Below are 20,893 nucleotides of genomic sequence, written 5' to 3'. Positions count from 1 at the left end.
TTGTGCTACCAAATAGTTTCACTTATAGTTACTTTGAAGTATTGTTTTCTTATTCAGAAAAGCACGTCCCTCACCTCACCACCACTATTTTTTTCCCCACAATATTTTCCCATTCTCAAATGCTCATTCTTTCATAATAAACTTTTCTTAGAAGTTTCTTTTTAGAACAGAAAAAATAGAATATGAAAAAAAATTTGATGTGCATGCTGATTAGTATATGGTCCCTAAAGAACTATTTATAAACAAAACACAGTATGTTTTGATTGAGCCATTTCTTTATCATATTTTCTTTGACCAATTAATATTTCACATTTTTGACAGAGGAGTACAATCATTCCATAATCAAAACAGTATGTGTTTCTTAGTTAGCTGAAGAACCACCCACGGAAGTATGAGAATTCTCCCACTTACAATCTCCCACTTAGACTATATAGCTCTGAGTGGTAAATGCTGAAAGTCTAGAGAAATGTCAAGTCATACACTTGACTTTTTTAAAATTAAAAATCCAGTAACTTTGTTGGTGAATTCTTCTCTAAATTTACTGAAGAGAATAGTTATACTGAATACTATAAGTATAAAATGGAAGCATTCAATTTTGTATTTTAAAACCCTGTGTCTGTCTATATAACACTTCCAAATGATTGAAAATATCAATTCCCTGCAGGGAATGAATCTTTTCTCTCCAAGTCTCACTTTGCCTCTTTCTATTGTGCTCCTGTTCTTGTATGTTGACATTATTAGTAGTATTGTAAAACTCTTCATGATCACCTCCTTAACCATTGTCTCATTTCTGTCTTATTTCATAGCCAAATTTCTTAAGGCACTGGCATATACTATCACAGTTTCCTTTCCAGACATATCTTGAATGGGTGGTAAGAGCACTGGTCCTGAAATAAGAAACAGCAGCTATGTAATGCATTAGCTGTTTCACCTTGAATAGCCAGGTAACCTCTATCAACTTCAGCTGTTTCCTTACATCTTAAATGGACAAAATAACATCTACTCCAAAAGTTTGCTGTAAGAATTTGAGAGAAAATATTATGAAATATTTTCATTTACTTCCTTTCTCACTGTAATCTGTACTCTATCTTCTACTGCAACTTATTAAGATCACTGTTAACTACTCCTTCCTTGAAACTCATCTATCTTAACCTTGTGCTTTTCTGGTTTTCCTATACCCACCATCTATTTCTTTCCTTTATTGTGGGCACTTCCAAGAACTCAAATCTTAGCTGTCTGCATTTCTTTTGCTATGCTCTTCCCTTCAGAAAACTGATTCTTTTTATTGCTTTAGTGATCACTTCTATGCTTATGATACTCAACCCTTTCTCCCCAACCCCAGTTCTGTTTTCCTTTCTCCACTCCAGTTTTAATGTCTACCTCACTATATACACCTTCTTCATTACATACATGATCTCTAAGTTCTAAGGAATCACCTTCCAGATGAAGATGTACCTCTATTTTTGTCCTTTGCTTCTCAGATACCCAGGGTGATACTTTGTATATTACTCTAGAAATAAGATTAAAGAAAAAAAAATGAATATAGGAAAAAAAAGACCTGTATTGTGACAAACTTACAGTTCTACCTGTTGGGCCTGTTATACCTTCTCTGCCAAGGGGGCCAGTGTTTCCCTGTTGGAGTAAAAGGAAAGCAGTCAATCTCACTGCCAGTATAATTCAGACAAAAATCTAGAAAATTTCTTGTGCAATGGTAAAATAGTCCATGTCTGCATAATTTCAGTTTTTATTATACAATTTTATAGTATTAGCAGAAATCATAGTAATTTTGATTTATAGTGTGTGATACAATTCTGCATATTTTCCTATCAGGAGATTTACATCAGCATAATTTCTAATAAACTGATAAATCAGCATTATAATTTTTATGTGTTGATAACTTCAATGATACCATTTTATATGTGTGTCATTACATAAAATAGCAATTACTTTATATAAAAAGACTACATAGAATGATAAACAAAATTTTGAATAAATTTCTTTACAGATGTTGAAGGAACAGACGTTTGAGTAGCATGCAGCATGGAATTGAGAGAACATATGAAAAAGAACCAGAGAGCATCACATAGACCAAATAAATTTCAGTTTCTTCATCTGTAAAATAAGAATGCTTACTTCATAGGGCTACTGTGAGAATTAAATGTGACAAATGATTTTGAAACTAAGCTGTTATTTGATTATTAATATTACCTTGTATAAGCTATATCTCTGGTCAACTCCTCCCAAACCAGGTATGGAACCTATCATTTCTTAATGAATACAACTACTTGTTTTAGTTATTTCCCTCAACCTCCACTCCCACTTCAATTGGCTATAAATTTCAGACTTCCTGGCTCACACCTAACCTGGAATATATAAATGTAGATACCTAACAGTCTATTTCTTTTTCTAATTTCTGCCAAGGTACAGAAAATACTATCAATTGAGGTAATTATAATGCCACGCAGTCCATCAATAGATAGCTTTAATATTAAGTTGGGCTGGAAGGAAAGAAAATACCTGTTACTTCAAAAGTAATTTAGTGGAATAACGTTTAAACACAAAGATTGACTTTTAAGTGAAAATTTGTAAATATGGTACCCAAATCTCAAAGATCACAATAAAATGAAGAGACTTGATCTCTTAACCTAATCAAATGTATCCTCCAGACTGGCTTATCACTGAAAAAAAAGTCAAGAAAGTTTCAATCTAATAAATTTGACCGTGACCTGACTCTCTGAAATAATGATTTGTTAAAAGAATGGAGAGGTATACATGGACTCCAGAAAAAATACACCAAAATAGCCAAAAAATTGTCTGTTTATCTATATATGTCAAAAAGATGAGGTGCTATTGTTGTACCAGTTAACTACATAAATACATCTTTGAAATGAAGGACAGTTAATCCAGATTTCCTACTTCAATTAATTTAATTCAATCAATCATCAAATATTTATTAATTATTGAGCAAGAACTAGGCACTAAGTCACTTAATATCCATTCTATACCTTACTTATGCAATTAGCAAGCAACTTTCTAACATATTATTTGGTCAATCTGATGTGGATTCAAAGTCTGGCTCCTCTGCATACTAGCCATATGTGGCCTTGAGTAAATTACTTTTCAGAGAGTTAGTTTCCCCATCTGCAAAATGGGGATAATAGCGTATCTCACAGGATTTTAATGAGGATTAAATGATCCTCAAGAGACACAAACTGTATACCAGTACCTGGCACATAGTCTTCTGCTAAATATTAACCTATCAAGACTTTCACTTGTCTCTGTAATGACTTAACAAAGGAATATCTGTCCTTATAAATTAGTACTTGTGGGCTTATTACTAGAACGTTACTATGGCGAGCTGATAAAATTTCTGGAGCTGCAAAGTAATATAGGTTCAGACCCTATCCTACAGAGACCCAGCACATGGTAAGACTCTGCTGAGGACAGTTGCTAGGCAGGCAGCCAACTTCTCTTTGATAATACCAACAAAGGATTTAATTAATTGAGAACTTAATAAAATTAGAATGAGTGGATTTAATTAGTGGAGAACTTAATATATGTAAGAACTTAAAGCAATATTTACCATAGAGATGCCTATCCATATATAATCCACTTGTGGATAATCAAGAATTGGACTTCACATAAAAGCATGAACTTTCCATGGTTCTTCAGAAATTATAAAAATAACTAATAAATATGCACCTGAAGAAATGTTGAGAAGGGTCTTTAAAATAAACACTTCCCATGACACCACTGTTCTTTGTGTTATTGGAAAGAATTTTGTAAGAGTTAGGGAAGGGGTGTAGAATTGCAAAACTTTGAGTTTTCATTTAATATTCTGCACAAGATAGTGGTTTTCAGTTGTAAAGTTCTTTTTTAAAATATTTATTTATTTATTTATTTATTTATTTATTTTTACTTTTTCAACAGACTTGCCTCAGGTTTCTTTGTACAAATAGCACAGGAGGACACCAGCCCCATGCAGACAGCAGTCCAGGGGTCACACCAGTCTTTTGGCCCCCACATTGGCAGACAAGCCTCTACTCTGGAGCTTTTTTGGGGGCTTGGGCACCTTTGGGAGCCAGAGCCTGAGCAGGAGGCAGAGCTGCAGCTGCAGATTCAGCTGTGCTGGGGCCTTGGTTTGAGCCTTGGCCTTGGACTTTGGCCGGCAGAGCCTGAGACCCGTGGTGATGAGGGCTTGAGCAGGTTTCCCAAACTTGGGGTGGGTGATGTAGGCAAGTGTACTGAGCTTGCGGCTACTGCCCTTTGGGATCTTGGGCTTGACCTCCTTGGGCTTTCCGAGGGCCTTGATGGCCTCAGCCCGTGCCCTCTTGGCCTTGGCATTGTTGGCTTGCATCTCCTTCAGGCCTTTCTTGTTGTGCTTCTTGGCAAAGTGCACGGTTCCTCAGGCACTTGGGGTCTACCCACTTAAGAGACTCCTATGTTTGTGATTGGGGTCTCTTGATGCCGTTTCTGTGCAATTTTCCAGATTGGTGGTACGTGCTATGGTTCTTAGACTTGGTCAAGTCTCCACTGAAGCCTGCAGTTCCCAAACTTAAAGTTCTTCTTCAGGATTCCTTTCTCCTGCATCTGAACCACTTTCCTTCTTCCTCTGTCTGCTGACTGTCTCCTCCCCTGCCCTAGCAGTTGCTGTTGATCATAGAGGTGCCACTACCACAGTCTAAGTATCGTTTGGCTTTTTTTTTTCAGTTTTATAGATTATCTTATTAATTAGGAGACTGTGGTTAATAAAAACAAAAAAGCAAAAAAAATAAAAACAATAACCAGTAGCTGCTGGTGGCTTATCTATCCTAATTACATTCGCTACAGTTTGCAATTTCAGGCACTAAATAGCTAGTACCCAGGAGTTCTTCAGATCGGATCTTTGCAAGTCTTTAAGCAGTTCCTCATCATTCTCTGGGGACACCCACCCCTTAGCGGGGGGAACACAGCTATGGGGAAATATTTTTCAAAGTACGGTCTGAAGAGCTCTGGTCACAGGCTAGCCTCCTCCAGGTGGTGCGTGGGGGTGGTCTCTGGTTGTATAAATGCTTATAACCTGAAACTGCATTATGTTTTTGTTCCTAGTGTGAGTTAATAAATACATTACCCAGTATTCACATTCATTCTGATGACTGTTTTTTAAAGTAAGAATCGGGAAGTATGGGTGGTCTATGGGGTCTTTTGCTCAAATTAATACATGAAGTAAAAAGGCTAAGAACCTCTGCATGTGCTCTACTGAGTCTCTTTCTTATAAGTCATTTTATTAAGTCATTAATTGGCGTATATTAATTTTAGAGTTCGTAACCTTAATTCACACAATGAAGAAAGAATCAGAGTTTCTGGGCAGGTAGAATGACTTGACACTTACTCTCCGTCCTGTAGGACCTTTAGGACCTGTTATGCCAACAATGCCAGCATTGCCTTCGGGACCCTAGAAATACAATAAAAAATAACAAGTCAAAATCTTTAGCTCCGTAGGAACACTTCACAAATGGAATAATCTTGTAGCAAAATACTAAGAATTGCCCTTTCTTAAAAAAAAAAAATGGAATGTGATAGTTTACGATGTACACGCTGGAGTATTTTGGAGGAATTATACTGAGGTCTTCAGCTTACTTTGAAATACACCAAAGATGAATTGAGAGAGGGCGAGAGGGATGGATAAATGGACAGGTACATGAGAAAGCAAAGTCGAGTAAAATGTTTATGGCAGAATCTAGGTAATAGGTATATGGGTGTTCATTCACACTCTCAACTTTGTTGTATGTTTGAAAATTTTCATAATAATATGTTTGGGAAAATGGAATGAGGGGACAAAAGCAAGTTATTCAAGAAAATTGCTAGGAAAATATATAGTTACATAAGTGTTATAATTAACATATTCAAAACTCAAATATATAACTGTATGAACTGAAAATTTGCAGATTAAAAAAAAGTGAAAAGTCAGAGACTTGAGTTAAATATTGTTATTTCAACATCTTTTTTTTCTAGTTAACTCGAAGACTAGCAGAAATTTATGCAAACATACTTTGGGGCCTGGGAATCCTTGGAAACCTGTCAAGCCTTGAATACCATGTTCGCCCTGCAATGTGAAAAGGTACAATAATCATTATTGTGCAATGCTGGCCCAGTCTGTAGAATAAGTGCTTAGTGAACTTCTGAGTTGGCACATACAGGCTGCCCTTTCAGACCAGGCTCTCCACACGGTCCTTGATCACCTTGTGCTCCTCGGTGACCTCTTTTACCTTGAATTCCAGGTTGGCCAGGTAACCCCTGTTCACCCTATGGACAGAAAAAGCAAGGTAATCTTGATTTTAGAACCTATAAAAATATTAGCTTTTAAATAAAGCCCAAATGCTGGCCCGTATTTAGGCATAGTACAGGGCACTGGGGAAATCAAGTTCTGCATGATCATTCTCCCCACCAATATTTTCCACATAAATAATAGTTGATTATAATAAACAAGAAGAGTAGCAGTGAGGAAAAATAATTCCAGAGACTGTGGTTATAAATGTGGAAAGAAGAGGGAAGAGGGTACCTGTAACTCTAGGAGGATAGTGGGGCTTCAGAGAGAATGGTGTGAGGGTGTGGTGTGTATGTGAGGAAACTTGTATTTTATTTGAATTGATATTCTTTTGCTGTGTTTTCTTTCATATACAGAGATATCAGCTATCTGATACCAGAAACAGAGTAGAGCCTCCTGAATTGTGAAGCCTGGTTTCTGCCACAATTATCTTTTCAATTTTATCATTAAGAAATGTCCATTATCTGTTTCCCAAGGTTTCTCTGATATAAGCCCTCTTTACCACCTAAAGGTTCACTTTAAACATATATTTCAGCACCATTATTTTATTTTTAAAAACCAATTCTTTTTAAAATTTATTTTTATTTTGTTTTTAAAATGAGAATTGCAGTATCTTTCACACCATTTCTAAAAATAAACTTAGGAATCAGGTGGAGTTTAGAGATAGGTTAATGAAAACATAATGCTTGGTAGACTTGGATTAAAGAGTCTTTAAGATTATCATCCACTGTCTTGAGACAAAGATACAGCTTTGGGACTTGACAAATATGGGCTCTTTTTATTGCAGATGCACATTAAGAGGTAGGGAGCTTTCTTATTTTTCCCCCGTAGTTTTAGCATTTGCCCAGCTACCCTGAGTTTTAGTGGAAAGGGCTATTCATGGTATGGATATTAACAGAGGCTCATTTGTAAATAGTGAGCAACTGGGGCATCATTTTTGGTTTACCTATATAGGTCAGAATATCTGAAAATTCTTTAGAAGTGGAACTGTGAAAATGAAGTTAAGAGGGAATCAATGTCTTAATCCTAGGCATTTATGAAATAGGTTTAGACATTGGACTCATGTCTTAGTTGTCTGGGTCAACTCCGCGTTGAGATATTTCTAAGAGAGGTTTGTTTGGAAAGCCTACTGGCATGTGACAGTACTCTATATAATGAATGTTAAAGCAAAACTTAGTGACTATGATTCTGACTCAAAAAAATAATCTATACTCATCAGATTTATTAATTGGTTGGTTATGTTCAGACTTAGAGGAACAGAAAGTACATCTGGGAAAGTAAGTCTCTGGAAATAAACAAGACTTCTCTGTTTTAGAGGAGAAGGTGGATGACAGAGAGGGAATCAAAAACAAAATGAGTCAAAGAGCATTTTTTAAAGCATCGCCAGTCCTGGATGAATGAGTTGTTTTGGCAAATTACATGCACTGTAGCTATCATGGGAAATGGATATATCAAGGCCCCACCCCCTTCACTTTCTTTCTAATGTGTTTTTATTATTAGCCAAATTCCATTAAAAGCTATTTATCTTACCACCCTGTCATCTGGCCTATGAACTCAGTACCAGTAAGGATGGTCAATACCGCTCATGCATCAGAACAAAACATTCAAGTACCTTTGGGCCTAGAACTCCTGGGTTCCCTGGCAGGCCTGATGAACCCTTTGCTCCTCGAGGACCTGGAGACCCAGCCAGTCCTGTTCTTCCTGGGCTGCCTCTGATGCCCTAAATAACATAGATAAAAGATGAAAACTGGGGCAGTGCCTGAAAGACCCATTCTGGGGGCTCAATAAATGTAGGAGGGGTTGGTGTTCTGAAAGGCTGCTGGTGACACACTGCCCATGTTTGGCAGTTATCCTGGGTTTTTTTCTCAAATTAAGTGAAATGTTTAAATAATGTTTTGGCTTACCTAAAATCTCTAATTATAGTTAATGTAATGGTCTTGGGTTTTAATGAAAAAGAATACTGAGGCAGTACAAAGTGCACCAGTACTTTCTGACTTCGTGTGGAGTATGTTTGCTGTATTCTAACTTTTTGTATTTTGCTCTGGTGTACGTGACAACTCTAATAACTGAGTAATGTCTCCTTAAGAAGAGTATTCTGATGGATGTTAACTAGACTTATTGTAGTGACCATTTCTCAAAACATACATATATTGAATCATTATATTGTACACCTGAAACTAATATAATGTTATATGTCAACTATATCTCAATAAAAAAAGGAGGAATATTCTATTTCTCAATCACACATGATTCCAGAAAATTTACTACAAATAGTTTCATTGGGAATAAAGTTAAGTGAGCAAGCAATATTTCCTGAAAATCAAATCCGAAAATAAGGTTGGCAAACTGTGGTTTGCAAGGCAAAATCCAACCCATCACTTTTTTTTTTTTTTTTGTAGAACCCGTGAGTTAGAAATAGTTTTTACATTTTGAAAAAAAATCAAAAGAATAATATTTCAAGATGTGAAAATTATATGAAATTAGAATTTCAATTTTACTGCAACACAGCCATACTCATTCCTTTATATACTGGGTAATGGCCATTTGGTGCCGTAAGGCACAGTTGAGCAGCTGTGGCCGACACTGTAGATGGCACACACTGCTTCAAACTGCTGCTTGTTGCACTGTAAACTGCAGTGATAAACTTATAACTTGACAGTGTTTCATAGGTTGGAACGTATGTTGAGTCCACTGTGACCTTTTATTTGTTTTAGTACTAGTGCATATTGCTCATATCACAACAACAAAAGGGGAAAAAAGTGGACTTTGAATGCTGTGCTTTTAAAGCACAGTGAAATGCGGATTATTTATCTGTTGTCAAATTAGATGTCAAAGCTTTGTGTTTATGATGTAATGACATAGCTGTGCTAAAAAATAAAATACAATATACATCCACATGATCAGACCAAGCATTTGATACAATATCCCCACGCCATAGGAATGTGATAGAAAAATTAGGACATTTAAAATGGAATGTTTTATCACAACAGAATTTCTCCACAAAAAAAAAATGAAAATGAAGTCGCAACTAAAGTAAATTTCTGAGTGGTTCATTAGCCCAGCAAGGAAAGTCACTTATCAATTGTGACTCAAATTGTGTAGCAAAAGTAAACTTGTTTATGATTGTTAGCTTTTGGCAAGAACAGTTGCTTAAACTGTTGAGGATATTAGAGCTGCATTAATAGTCTATTAAAAATCACGGAAAAAGCTTTTGAGTGGTTTTCCTTGCCTCTTGAAGAACTGATTGGTTTTAGTACAGAAGTCCCCCCTTATCCAAGGGGGATTTGTTCCAAAACACTGAGTGGATGCCTGAAACTGGGGATACTACTGGACCTATATATACTATGTCTTTTCCTATACTTACTTACTTACATACATACATACATACATACATACATACATACATATATATGTATATATATGTACGTACATACCTATGATAAAGTTTAATTTATAAAGTAGGTACAAAAAGAGATTTACAACAACTAAAAACAGAATAATTATGCCAATATACTATAATAAACGTTATGTAAATGTTGTCTCTGTCTCTCCCAAAATGTCTTAGTGTACTGTTCTCACCTTTCCACTTAAAGGAAGCACTTTATGGCTTCTCTTTGTCATACCTGAATTGCCAGCACCACTATTCCTGTGCTCCGGAGCCATGGTTAAGTAAAACAAGGGTACCCTGAACACAAGCGCCACCTAAACAACAGTTGATCTGATCACTGAGATGGCTACTGGGTGACTGACGGGCAGGAGCTTATACAATGTGGATGCAATAGACAAAGGGATGACTCATGTTTTGGGTGGGATGAAGGAGACAGTGTGAGATTTCACGACGATACTCAGACTGGCGTGCAATTTAATGCTTAAAATTGTTTATTTCTCAAGTTTTCCATTTAATATTTTTGGACTGCAGTTGACTATATAACTGAAACCACAGAAAGTGAAACCATGGATAACGGGAAACAACTGTCATACTACTCAGTTGTTAATCTGAAGAGTCAGTGCTGAGTTTGAAGTGCCTAAAGAATTAACCTATATGAATATTTTGTGGAGAATATAGGTTAGAATATTTTCAAAGAAGTTAAAAATACTAAATAGTACAACCTGAAGTGGAGTCTGCTAAGATTTGATAAAATAGATAGCAATGAATCAGAAAAAGACTTATTGGATACATTTATAGAACTTGTGAAAATGTAAGGTGTTTAAAGATTGTGGATATTCATTGTATTATTCACCATCAGGTACTCTGAGGAAAATACTCAAATCCAGGATGTGTTATTGAACTTGTAGTGTCAACAGAAAACTCCATTGACTCTTGTAGATTTAATGTTCATTAGTTCTATGAATTTTTTTGGTCAAAACAGAAACTAAATATCCTGAGTTTTTCTAGCACACAGTTGTTTGATGGCTTAGCAGTGATAAAGTTTTACTGAGATTTTTTGAAATGGAGATTGAAATTTTTTTTGAATGAGAAAAACCAACCTCGGCCTCTATTATTGAATGATAAGTGGCTTTAGAAAATAGGTTTTGCTGCAGACTTTCTAATGTTTAGTAATAAATTCAATCTAAAATTACAAGGCAAAGCAATGCTTACATGTGAAACGTATATTGTAGTACTTATTTTGTGACAGCTAACATTTGAATCACAAGTAAGGTCAACCAAGACTTTATATATTTCCTGTCAAAAATTAAAACAATAAGTGAGATCTCCATGTCCACATAAATTTGCAGTGGGTAGATTTTTGGAGCTCAAGCAGTTTTAGCAGCACTTTTTAGATCTAGATATAAGAAATTTCTATATTTCAAAACACATTTAACTTTGCAATTGAGGAGTTTCCACCTAATCTTCAATTGGAAATAAATAATCTACAATGTAATGATGTACTAGAAGGCAAATATCAAGAGAAGAATCTAACAGAATTTTAGAAATTCCTTTCAAGAAATAAATATTTTCAATTAAAATCATATGTTTATGAATTGCAGTATTTGGAAGTATCTGTCTGTGTAAAAAAAATTTCCAAAGTAAATATGTAAAATATGCAAAAATCTCATAATAGGTCAGCTTTAACACATGAAAAGAACATTTTGATGATAGGAAACTATAATAAGCTAAATCTTATCCCCCTCCAAAAGAATTACACTTTTTTCTCATTAGTAGACTTGTATTACAAAATATTGTATTAAATTATTATATTTTGAATTTCAAAAAAAAAATTCAGTGAAAATCTATTTTCTCTTTTGCTACATGAATTCGTAAGTAATATACCATTGATTTTGCCTTTTGCCCTGGAAAGACAAAAACAGTTACTAATATTTACTGAAAAATTTTGCTGACCCTTGTTCTAAGAGATGACTGCTTTTTTTCTGACTTGATTCCTGGGATACTAAATTGGGTTGTGCAACAGCTCTTCCATACATTCAACAAACATTTGTTGAATATCACCTATGTGTACAGAAGATTCCATGGGAAGCCCTGTGAGTAATACACATAGAGTTTTTGTTTTCAAGAAGTTTAAAATTAAGTGAAAAAGATAAAATGTAATATATAAATAGTGATAATTAAGGCAGAAATGTTAAAAAAAAGTCATATGAGAAGAGAGCTATAACATATACTAGAGAGGTTCTGAATAGGGCAAGTTACCTTTGATGCTAATCAGAAATGGAAAATATTGAGAAGGTAGGATGGAACTGGATCATAAGATAAAGATATTGCCCTTAAAGTTATAAATGTGGTATGAGAGATGATCTGCTCAAGATAGGCTAGAATCACTTCTGTGGAAAGTCTGGTTGGAAAAATGGGATTTAAAAGGTAAAGCCAACTTTGAATTTTATACTAAAGTACTTTTCCCTCCCACCCCCCAAATCCTATTTCCTCTAGACTATATCATCACATATCTTTTCATTCTCTTATTATGGCAAAAAAATAATTCAATGCATTTTTAAAATTACCCTTTCTAAGTAGAGTTTCTTCATAACCACACAACTCGCTAAAATAATGAATAAAAACGTATTTTATATCACCAGGTGCCATGACGATGCTGGGGACTTACAGGGAGACATCTGTCACCTATAGGATATAGATTCACATTCCTTAGCTTGACTTTTAAATCTTTTTTTTTTGTTCCAATATACATTGACTATTTTATCTCTTACCATTTCTCTTTATTAGTAGCTCTCAGTATTTGTAAGAAACCATTTTGAGGGCAAAATTCTTATAGAGGGAGAGAAGAAAGGAAGGGGAAAAGAAGAGAGCAGGAGGGAGAGAGGAAAGGGGAGAGGGATGAGGAAGGGGGGTGAGGGGAGAGATGGGGGGGAGAGAGAGAGAGAGAGAGAGAGAGAGAGAGAGAGAGAGAGAGAGAGAATCTGCATATTGCGGACTTTGGATTCATTCGGGCGGTGTGGGTCTTCTATGTTGCTTACATCTTATCCTAAGTGCGTTAACCTACTCTATCTCTTTTGCCTTGTTTCTTTGTATGTGTTTTACACTGATGTGATTTAATTGGTCTGTGAGCTTTTTTGTTCATGTCTCAGGGACAGATTATCTGATACTGTACTTTCCACATGAATGATGAGAACCTTGGATTTCAAGAGATGAACTTTAGAGACTATCAGTGCAAATAAATGCAAATCCAGTCACGGTCATCTGAGAGTTTGGGATATCACATTTCAAAATGTTCAGAGGAGACATAGGTGTTATATTAATAGCCCAGTCTCTAACAGGAATACGACTTTACAAGAAAAGTTTTAAAATCAAAATTGTGATAAATAGCACCCTAAATAATAAAACAAAAATAGGTGAAAGCATTAAAGAAACCAGTAGTCCGCAGAGAAAGCAAATTCTAAAAGATTATAAATAAAATAAGGAAGGAAGGGCGTGTAAGCAAGGAAAAAATCAGACTTAGACTACCAAAGCAGCTCCAAAATTAAACTAGGTGAAAAGTTACAGAATGTAGATCAGTGTAAGAATCTATATGTTATATAATACACACTATATACTATATACTGTATAAATATTGGGTTGTCTCTCAAGGGCATGAGTATCCTATCCCCAGATATACTATGGACATAATTGATGCCATAGGGAGAGGACATACGTCACATGACAGATTATGCTAGATGATTTTAGGATACCTCAACATTCCAGAATTCTAAAACAGTACCCCTTCATCTCATTTCATTTGTAATTTTAGGCAATTTTTGAGACCTTTATTCTCCAACAGAAAAAAAATGTGTCTTTTGGGTGATACATGGACAATGGACATTCGGATACTGTTGAAGTCCATAAGTGTTTTTAGCTGAGAATAATAAGGACCATAAAACTAGTCCCCAGGATCAACTGTGTACTAGAAACTTTATTTTATTTACAGTGCCATCAGACACTTAATACAGCACAATGACTCTGTTCCAAGTCATTTATTGTTCATGTTGGTTTCTTAGAGAGAAATATGAGGACAGTAGCAGAGTGTTCTGTACAAAGTTCCAAACAATGTTTCATACAAGTAGAGAACAAACATTTTTTTATTATGAATACACAGATGGATGAGTAATTGCTTTCAAGAGAAACAGATGTTAATCCCTAGGCCCTTTTTTTTTCACTATCTTAAAAATGATTTGACTAAAACCCATCAGCAAAGGGTAAGTCATTTTGAGCAATTTTTAAAAAATATACTAGCAATTATTATTAATTTTTTCAGAGATACTGAAACCAATCAACAGTTTATCCAAGTCTTAAAAAAGTTAATAGGATGATAAGAGTATATGATGTCTCATGGCTAGAGATTTCCATTATCCCCAGATGGGAGCCAGACTGCCTGCTTACTTTTTTTTATTGAGATATAATTGACTTACAATATTGTGTAAGTTTATGTGTACAATGCTTTGGTTCGATACATTTACATATTGTACTATGATTACTACAGTAATGCTAGCTAATACCTTTATCATGTTACATATTTATTATTTCTTTTTTGTGTTGAGAACAGTTCAGATTTAGTCTCTGAGCATCTTTGAATTTTATAATAGAGTACTGTTGACTATAATTACTATGTTGCGCATTGGAGCTCCAGAACTTCTTTACCTGCTAGATGTAAATTGGCTTTGAACTCTGCAGGAAAGCGTCAGTGTTGACAAGATTGAAGCTGATGGCTGCTTAAGGCTGGATCAGTAATGACAACAACAACAGCATCAACCACAAGAGTTACTTTTATTGAGTAACTTCTGTGTATCAGAAACTATAAAGGCAATGTGGTTGAACTGTTTTATTTAATCTGATGTCAGTTAAGGAAAGAGGATGGAGTTGCCTTTTACTTTGACTTCCCTGTGGGCAAAGAAAGAAATTCTTGAAGTACAAATCTGCCTTTATTTTGGAAGTGAATGGAAAGAGCTGGGAAGGAAGATGGGGCTACGGGCACACATTTAGAGGACTGACACAGAGAAAGGTTTTGAAACAATGATGACTGATTTGTATGTAATAGTGAAACACAGCAAACAGAATGTCACTATGTTTGTTAGTCACCAGGTCCCCTGGTTTAGCTTCCTCATTCTCATTAGGATTGAAACAAATATATTAAGAAATGAGTAAGAAAAAAATTGTTAAATTCACATTTTAAAGAGAATTAGCAAAGAAAAATTTATGTTGAGTGAAATGATACATTTTTTTTGAAATGATATTTTTGATGTTAATTTGATTGATTTTTTCAACAGTAGAATGATACATTTAAAATTACTTTGAACTTCAAATTAGCTGATGTTTTTCTTTAAAATACTACCCTTGAAAATTACTAGGAAAACAGTTTTTTCCTTTCCCTACTGCCAAGCTCCCTCTGTGTTCATAGCCTCATGTTGGTATAGCTATTTACTGTGTGAAAATCTAGTATTTAAAATTAATTTACTTTCTATAGTACAAAAAATAACTATGATGCCCTGAAGTTTTTTTTTTACATTATTAGGCAACATGTATACTGTATTTTTAGTTAAGCTAGCAAACCAATGAGTTATAAAAGTAATACTTTGCTTCCCTTATTCCAAGCTACTAAAAACACTTCTGTTTAAGTAGAAATTTCTCATTTTATTTGGTTTACTAAATATATCCCTCCTAGGAAAGAACTGGCTATTTAAAAATATGTGGGATAGTAATTACTAGGTGATTATATGCAAGGCTACGTTATACATAAATAATGTAGCATTCATAAATTTTCCTACAGTGCCAATCATACGTAGTATAGCCAAATGCTAGAAATATGATTTATGAATGACTTGTATACTAAAGTTAGGAGATAACTTCAGTCTTGAATCTCTAAACATATTAAAGCTTATGGAACTCAGAGCAGGGTTGAGGCAAGTCTTAAGGGAGTGAAGACAGGTCTGCTTGACTGAGGTCTGTTCCTAAGAGTATACAGAACGAACTCTTGTTCAGCCTTAACTAATACAGGCGTTTCAACATTGTATTACGTCACAGAAGTTATTTACACACTTCCATTAGAACGACTGGTAGTTTCTCAATCTTGCACTATGGACAGTGCAAATGCCACTCTAATATTGGACAACATTAGTGTATCATATGAGATGTCCTTTACCCAGGTCTCAACCCATAATCACAGGACTAACAGGGACTGAAGGAGGATGTTTGATCTATACTTTGGCTCTTCGACATGTCTAAGCTCACACCACTATGAAAAACTAAATGTGCATATTTTATGTCAGAAATAACACATCTACATCACACTGTCTTATTTGATCCTGTGATAATCCTGTGACTATGCCAAACTTGTGCTGTTTTTTTCATTTTAGTTCCTTCCTATGGCATGTTCGTCCCTCATTCTCTCCAGTCCTGGCTCAGTCTTACCTTTAGTCCTCAGCTGAAGCAGAACCTTCTCAGTGAGGCCTCCATGGTCTACATGATCTATAATGTTTCCCATTATGCTCCACCTCAAAACTCGGTTGATTTCGTCCATAGAATTTACCACAATTTGCAATTAACTGATTTGTTTATTTATAGACTACTACCCAATTATTTGGTTGATCCCTATTAAATTGTGATTTTTGGGGGCAGGGGGCGGGTCAAAAATAGTCAAATGTCAGCAATTTCTTGCTATACCATATATGTTCCCTGAGGGCAGGTCTTTGCCTATCTTGTTCACTGTTATATTCCCTACATTCTGGCTCATATTGAGCACTAAGCAAATATCTGTTGAATGAATGAATGCTAACTTAACCATCAATATTTAATATTATTAAAAGATGATAACTCAGTGAGTTCATGCAGTGTACTTCACAATCAATAGCTCATTTGATTCTCATAAAAAACACATGAATTAGGTATCCCTGTACTCATTTTATAGATGATGTTTGAGATGTTAAGTAGCGTAGCTAACATAGCGTAATTTTTCAGGTCCCCCAAAATCATAGTCATTAGGTAAAGAACATTCATTCCTTAAATATTTTTTGAGCTTGTTCTATGGGCCTGACATTGTGCTAGATGCGAGGGATACAAAGATGAATAAAACACAATCCCAATTCTATAGGAGTTTACAGTCTCTTGGGGGAGAAAGACATGAAGATAAACAATTAGCAACCAGGTGATCCATGCTCTGAAGGAAGCAGTATACATTAGTTCAGAGCTGGAGTGCTGAACTCTGACTGCAGAGTCCAAGGAAGAGCGCCTGAAAGGATGGAACAGTCCAGTTTAGTCCTGAAAGATCAAAAAGTTGTTCATCCTAAAGTTAAAGATTGAAGAGTTTTCCAGGCAGAGGTAATAAATTGTATAAATAAAGACATGAAAGTGATGGAAATATACAGACTTTGTGGGATGTCTAAGTAATTACGCTTACATACTTGAAGGAGTATAGCATAGTGGTTAAGAACATAGGCTCTGAATCTAGATTGCTTGATTTTGAATTCTGGCTCTATTTATTTGTTATCTGTATGACCTTGGGCAAGTTACTCATCTCTCTGAGTTCCAGTTTCCTTTTCTGCAAACTGGAGATAATAGGTATACCTAATTTGTGGTGTTTTTTTTTTTTTTTTTGTGAGGATTAAATAGTACATATTGAGTATCTTGAATACTGCCTGACCCATAGTAAATGTTTACTAATTGTTACCTGTTATTAGACTGAAATGCAGAATGTGCGTGCATGAGGAGAAGGGTATAAGACTGGATATGTAAACAGTGGTCAGATCATGAAGGAACAGACATTCCACAAAGAGTATGAAATTGATTGGATTGGGAATCATTGAAGATTCAATTAGGAAAGTTAATCCTGTTGCAAATCTTTCATTTTGTTGCTAATAAGGAGCCAAATAGACTGAATTTCATCTGAACTCTGGAAGAGTTCCTAATGAGCAGAAAATGGGCCAAACTAACCGCAGGGAGGGGAAGAAGGAGACAGTGGTAATCAGGATAAGCCATAACTGGATAATCAACCTCTTAATAATCAAGAGTTGACAGGATTTGCTGAATGTAGATCTGGCCAATGCAGATATGTTTCTTTCTTCCAAATATTGTGAAACAGAAGTTTCTGTAGTGTGACTAACTCATAGACTAGAGACCCCATAGCCCAGACAGGTGGCAGGGCTGCTGGTATTTCTAATAGAAGCTTCTATGGTGGTCCTGCTACTCTACGCTTGGATTACGAGTGGGCTGATGAAGTGTATTTTTCCTTCTTATACTGGCCACAATCCATAAGCGGAAAACTCAAAACTTTCAATGTTCTTTTATGACAAGCACCTCATTTTTGACAACATTTAAGCCTGTGTTCACCTGACAAACAGCAAAGCCAAAATAGAAAGGCCTTGATTTGTCCTAAATCAAGTTGTTAGTTTTGTTTCCATTCTGCCTTCCCAATAACCAATTTTATTAGTTGCAGGAATAAAAAATAAAAATAAAAAAGCTGGTAAGTCTTCATTCTGATGACAAACGGATTTATGATCTTTGCAGGGAAAAGTTGTTTTCCTTTTTCATAAATGATTGAGGCACTATGCTTGTACAGAAGTCCAACTCAGTGAAAACAGCATGTAGACTCACAACAGATGTACTAAGTTGACTAGTCTCAAAACACTCATTTGTGCAGAAGGAAATTCACACAGGCAATTGTGAGCTTCTCCAATAGTGTCCTTCAGTTATAGTCACCTTGGAGAAAACTGCAGAATGAATATGCCAGGAATTCTTTAACTCCTTGGCCACATTAAAAAAAATAAATAAATAACAAGTAAAAAGTAAAACAAAGAACATTGTTTAGGAAAATCAGGCAGGCAATTGCATAATGCTAGAAATCCCAGAATAAATATTTTTCTCAGTGGAAAAATCCAGCAATCTTTTAACGTAAGCCAAAAACACCATGGTACCATGATTTAAAAAAAAAAAAAAAAGAAGACCAAGGGAAAGATGTCCTTATCCTTTGCTGAAAATATTCCAGAGAATTTGCTAGTATTTATAGAGACTGTATTACTTTCTCTTAAGTAGTTTTTCTAATTACATAGTAGGTTTTAGAAGCAAATAGGTTAGAATTCACTTTCCAATATAACCAGTTTAGCCATTGCTACCCAATTTCATTGAGTAGACTAGTTCCTTATAAAGCATTATCATTTTACGTTCACAGCAAATATTGTCCAGGGAGCAGCAACATTTGTAGAAAATATTTCCATATTCATAAATGCCAATAATAGCATGTGTAAACCTTGAGGTTACAAAGGGAATTCCTCCAGTAAAAGTTATTTTGCTTTTATTTTGATGAATACAAAACACTTCAATACTTATGACATTCTGTTATTCTAAATATGCATGTAAAATTTTTCTAAGTCATTTGTTCAAAAAACGAAAAAGTGGGAGATGATGATTTATGATTTAATACCCAATTTTTACTAATGGCATTACCAGACACCATTCAACTTCATGGTCCTGAGAGATATTAGACATTATTCTAATTCATTTCAATTCCTTTCATCACAAAATTCAATGAGCTTTTTATATTAGCCATATGTAAAGTGACACGTGACTCCCAATTAGAACTAGAATAACTTTTTTAATTATCCCAATTAGAACTAGAATAACTTAGGAAATGAAGCTAGAATCTCCAACGTCCCTGTTTCTCCCCATTTGAAGGCCCAGGTGAATAAAACTGATGATTAGGCTTACATCATGGGCCTACATCCTTGTTTCGAGGAGGGTGTGGGAGGTTAGAGTCTGGAATATTTTACTTCTGTAATAGAAGCTGGTTGCCCACCAAATTTCAAAAAGAGAGTTAAACAAAAATTTCTCAACATAAAAATGGGGTTAAGATGCTGAGTAGGCAAAATAGCAAAAACAAAATTAATAAAACAAATGTCCAACACAATCTCTCAGAATTATTAGGTACAGTTGATGACTTTCTCCTCCGTGAAATATTCTTATATTTCTATGACATTACTTTCTTTTTCTCCTATCATGAGTACTCCATCTCAGTCTCCTTCACAGTCTCCTTTTCCCCCTTTACCTGATTTTTAAATAACAGAATTCCTCACAGCTTGATTATGGACCTTCTTTCTATTGTTTACCTGATATTTGTGTTTTTTTCTTCATTTGCTCCCCAAATCCCTTCACTGTCCCATTCTCTATCATGGCATTTGTTCTGGGAATCTGACCTTCATGGGCTGCATCACCCTGTTTCTCTTGTCTTCTGATCACTAGTTGGGGTTGGCCAATGGAATGTACCACTAGGATCCCAAAAGTTGGGAGGAGAGAGAGATAATATATTTATTTCTCCCATTTTCTCCTGGCTTTGGAATTCTGCCAGTGGCTGGGTTACTTTCATACTTTCAATTATAGCTCCTGTGAGGAGCCCCTTTTCCAACAAGTCCACCTCTCAACTTAACATTATTTCTTTCCTTTAACCTTTCGGGTCTAAGAGTGGTAACCATTTCCTACTGTTAATAGTCTCTAAGTTACCCCAACATCCTTTATTGGCTGCCTTTACCTTGTCTACATTTCTTTAAATAGTCTCTTCAAAATTCCAGTTGAGTATTCCATCTACTTCCTAAGAGGAGTCTGATTAGTGCATTTTTATATGCTGATGACTCTCACATTTGTATTTGACTTCCTCTCTGAGCTCTAGTCTAGAATATCTAATTGTTCATTTAACATCTCCACTTGAATGTCATAATCTCGCCCATAAAATTTGGGTGTCTGCTTTTTTAATGAAGGGTACCACAGTGCACTGAGTTAGGAACTTGCATTAGTTAGAAATTTGGAAGTTATCCTTGATCTCTCTCCTTCCCTTCCCTCCCATAATCAAATATTGAGGCCTGTTATAGCTAACTCTTAAATAGCACCTAAATCCATCCGCTTCTTTCCATTTCCAGTTCACTAGTCTGAACCATGAACATATGTAGCCTGGAATACTGCAATATTAGTCTCCTGCATCCAAACTTTTCACCTTCCAATCTATTTTTCATATTGGAACCAGAGAGAATCCTTTAAAAATGTAACATTGGATACTGTCCCTCCTAAGCTTAAACTTCAGTGGGTTTTTACTGTTTTTAGATAATGTGCAATATCCTTACTATGTCCTTCAGTATCCGTCATAATGTGGCCCATGTATGCCTCAA

General features: G+C 35.4%; 1 protein-coding gene and 1 pseudogene across 11 annotated transcripts in view; both read right to left on the bottom strand.

The window, feature by feature from the left end:
• COL24A1 (collagen type XXIV alpha 1 chain) overlaps positions 1–20,893 on the bottom strand; it is a 308,048-nt gene that overhangs the window by 35,625 nt on the left and 251,530 nt on the right. For all 10 annotated transcript variants that reach the window (XM_081056177.1, XM_081056184.1, XM_081056178.1 and 7 more), the window contains 5 exons: positions 7,920–8,027; positions 6,178–6,285; positions 6,032–6,085; positions 5,372–5,434; positions 1,579–1,632 (listed from right to left, as the gene is read on the bottom strand). In XM_081056177.1, the coding sequence (XP_080912303.1) occupies positions 1,579–1,632; positions 5,372–5,434; positions 6,032–6,085; positions 6,178–6,285; positions 7,920–8,027 (387 nt within the window). The remainder of the gene's footprint in view (positions 1–1,578; positions 1,633–5,371; positions 5,435–6,031; positions 6,086–6,177; positions 6,286–7,919; positions 8,028–20,893) is intronic.
• LOC308500912 (large ribosomal subunit protein eL29-like) lies at positions 4,041–5,071 on the bottom strand (annotated as a pseudogene). Its single transcript has 2 exons — positions 5,008–5,071; positions 4,041–4,540 (listed from the first exon to the last, which is right to left on the bottom strand). The product of its transcript is annotated as a large ribosomal subunit protein eL29-like (transcript).

This window comes from Rhinolophus hipposideros (assembly GCF_964194185.1).
Source record: "Rhinolophus hipposideros genome assembly, chromosome: 8".
Taxonomy (NCBI): Eukaryota; Metazoa; Chordata; class Mammalia; order Chiroptera; family Rhinolophidae; genus Rhinolophus; species Rhinolophus hipposideros.
This window is presented reverse-complemented; position numbering and strand designations above follow the sequence as displayed.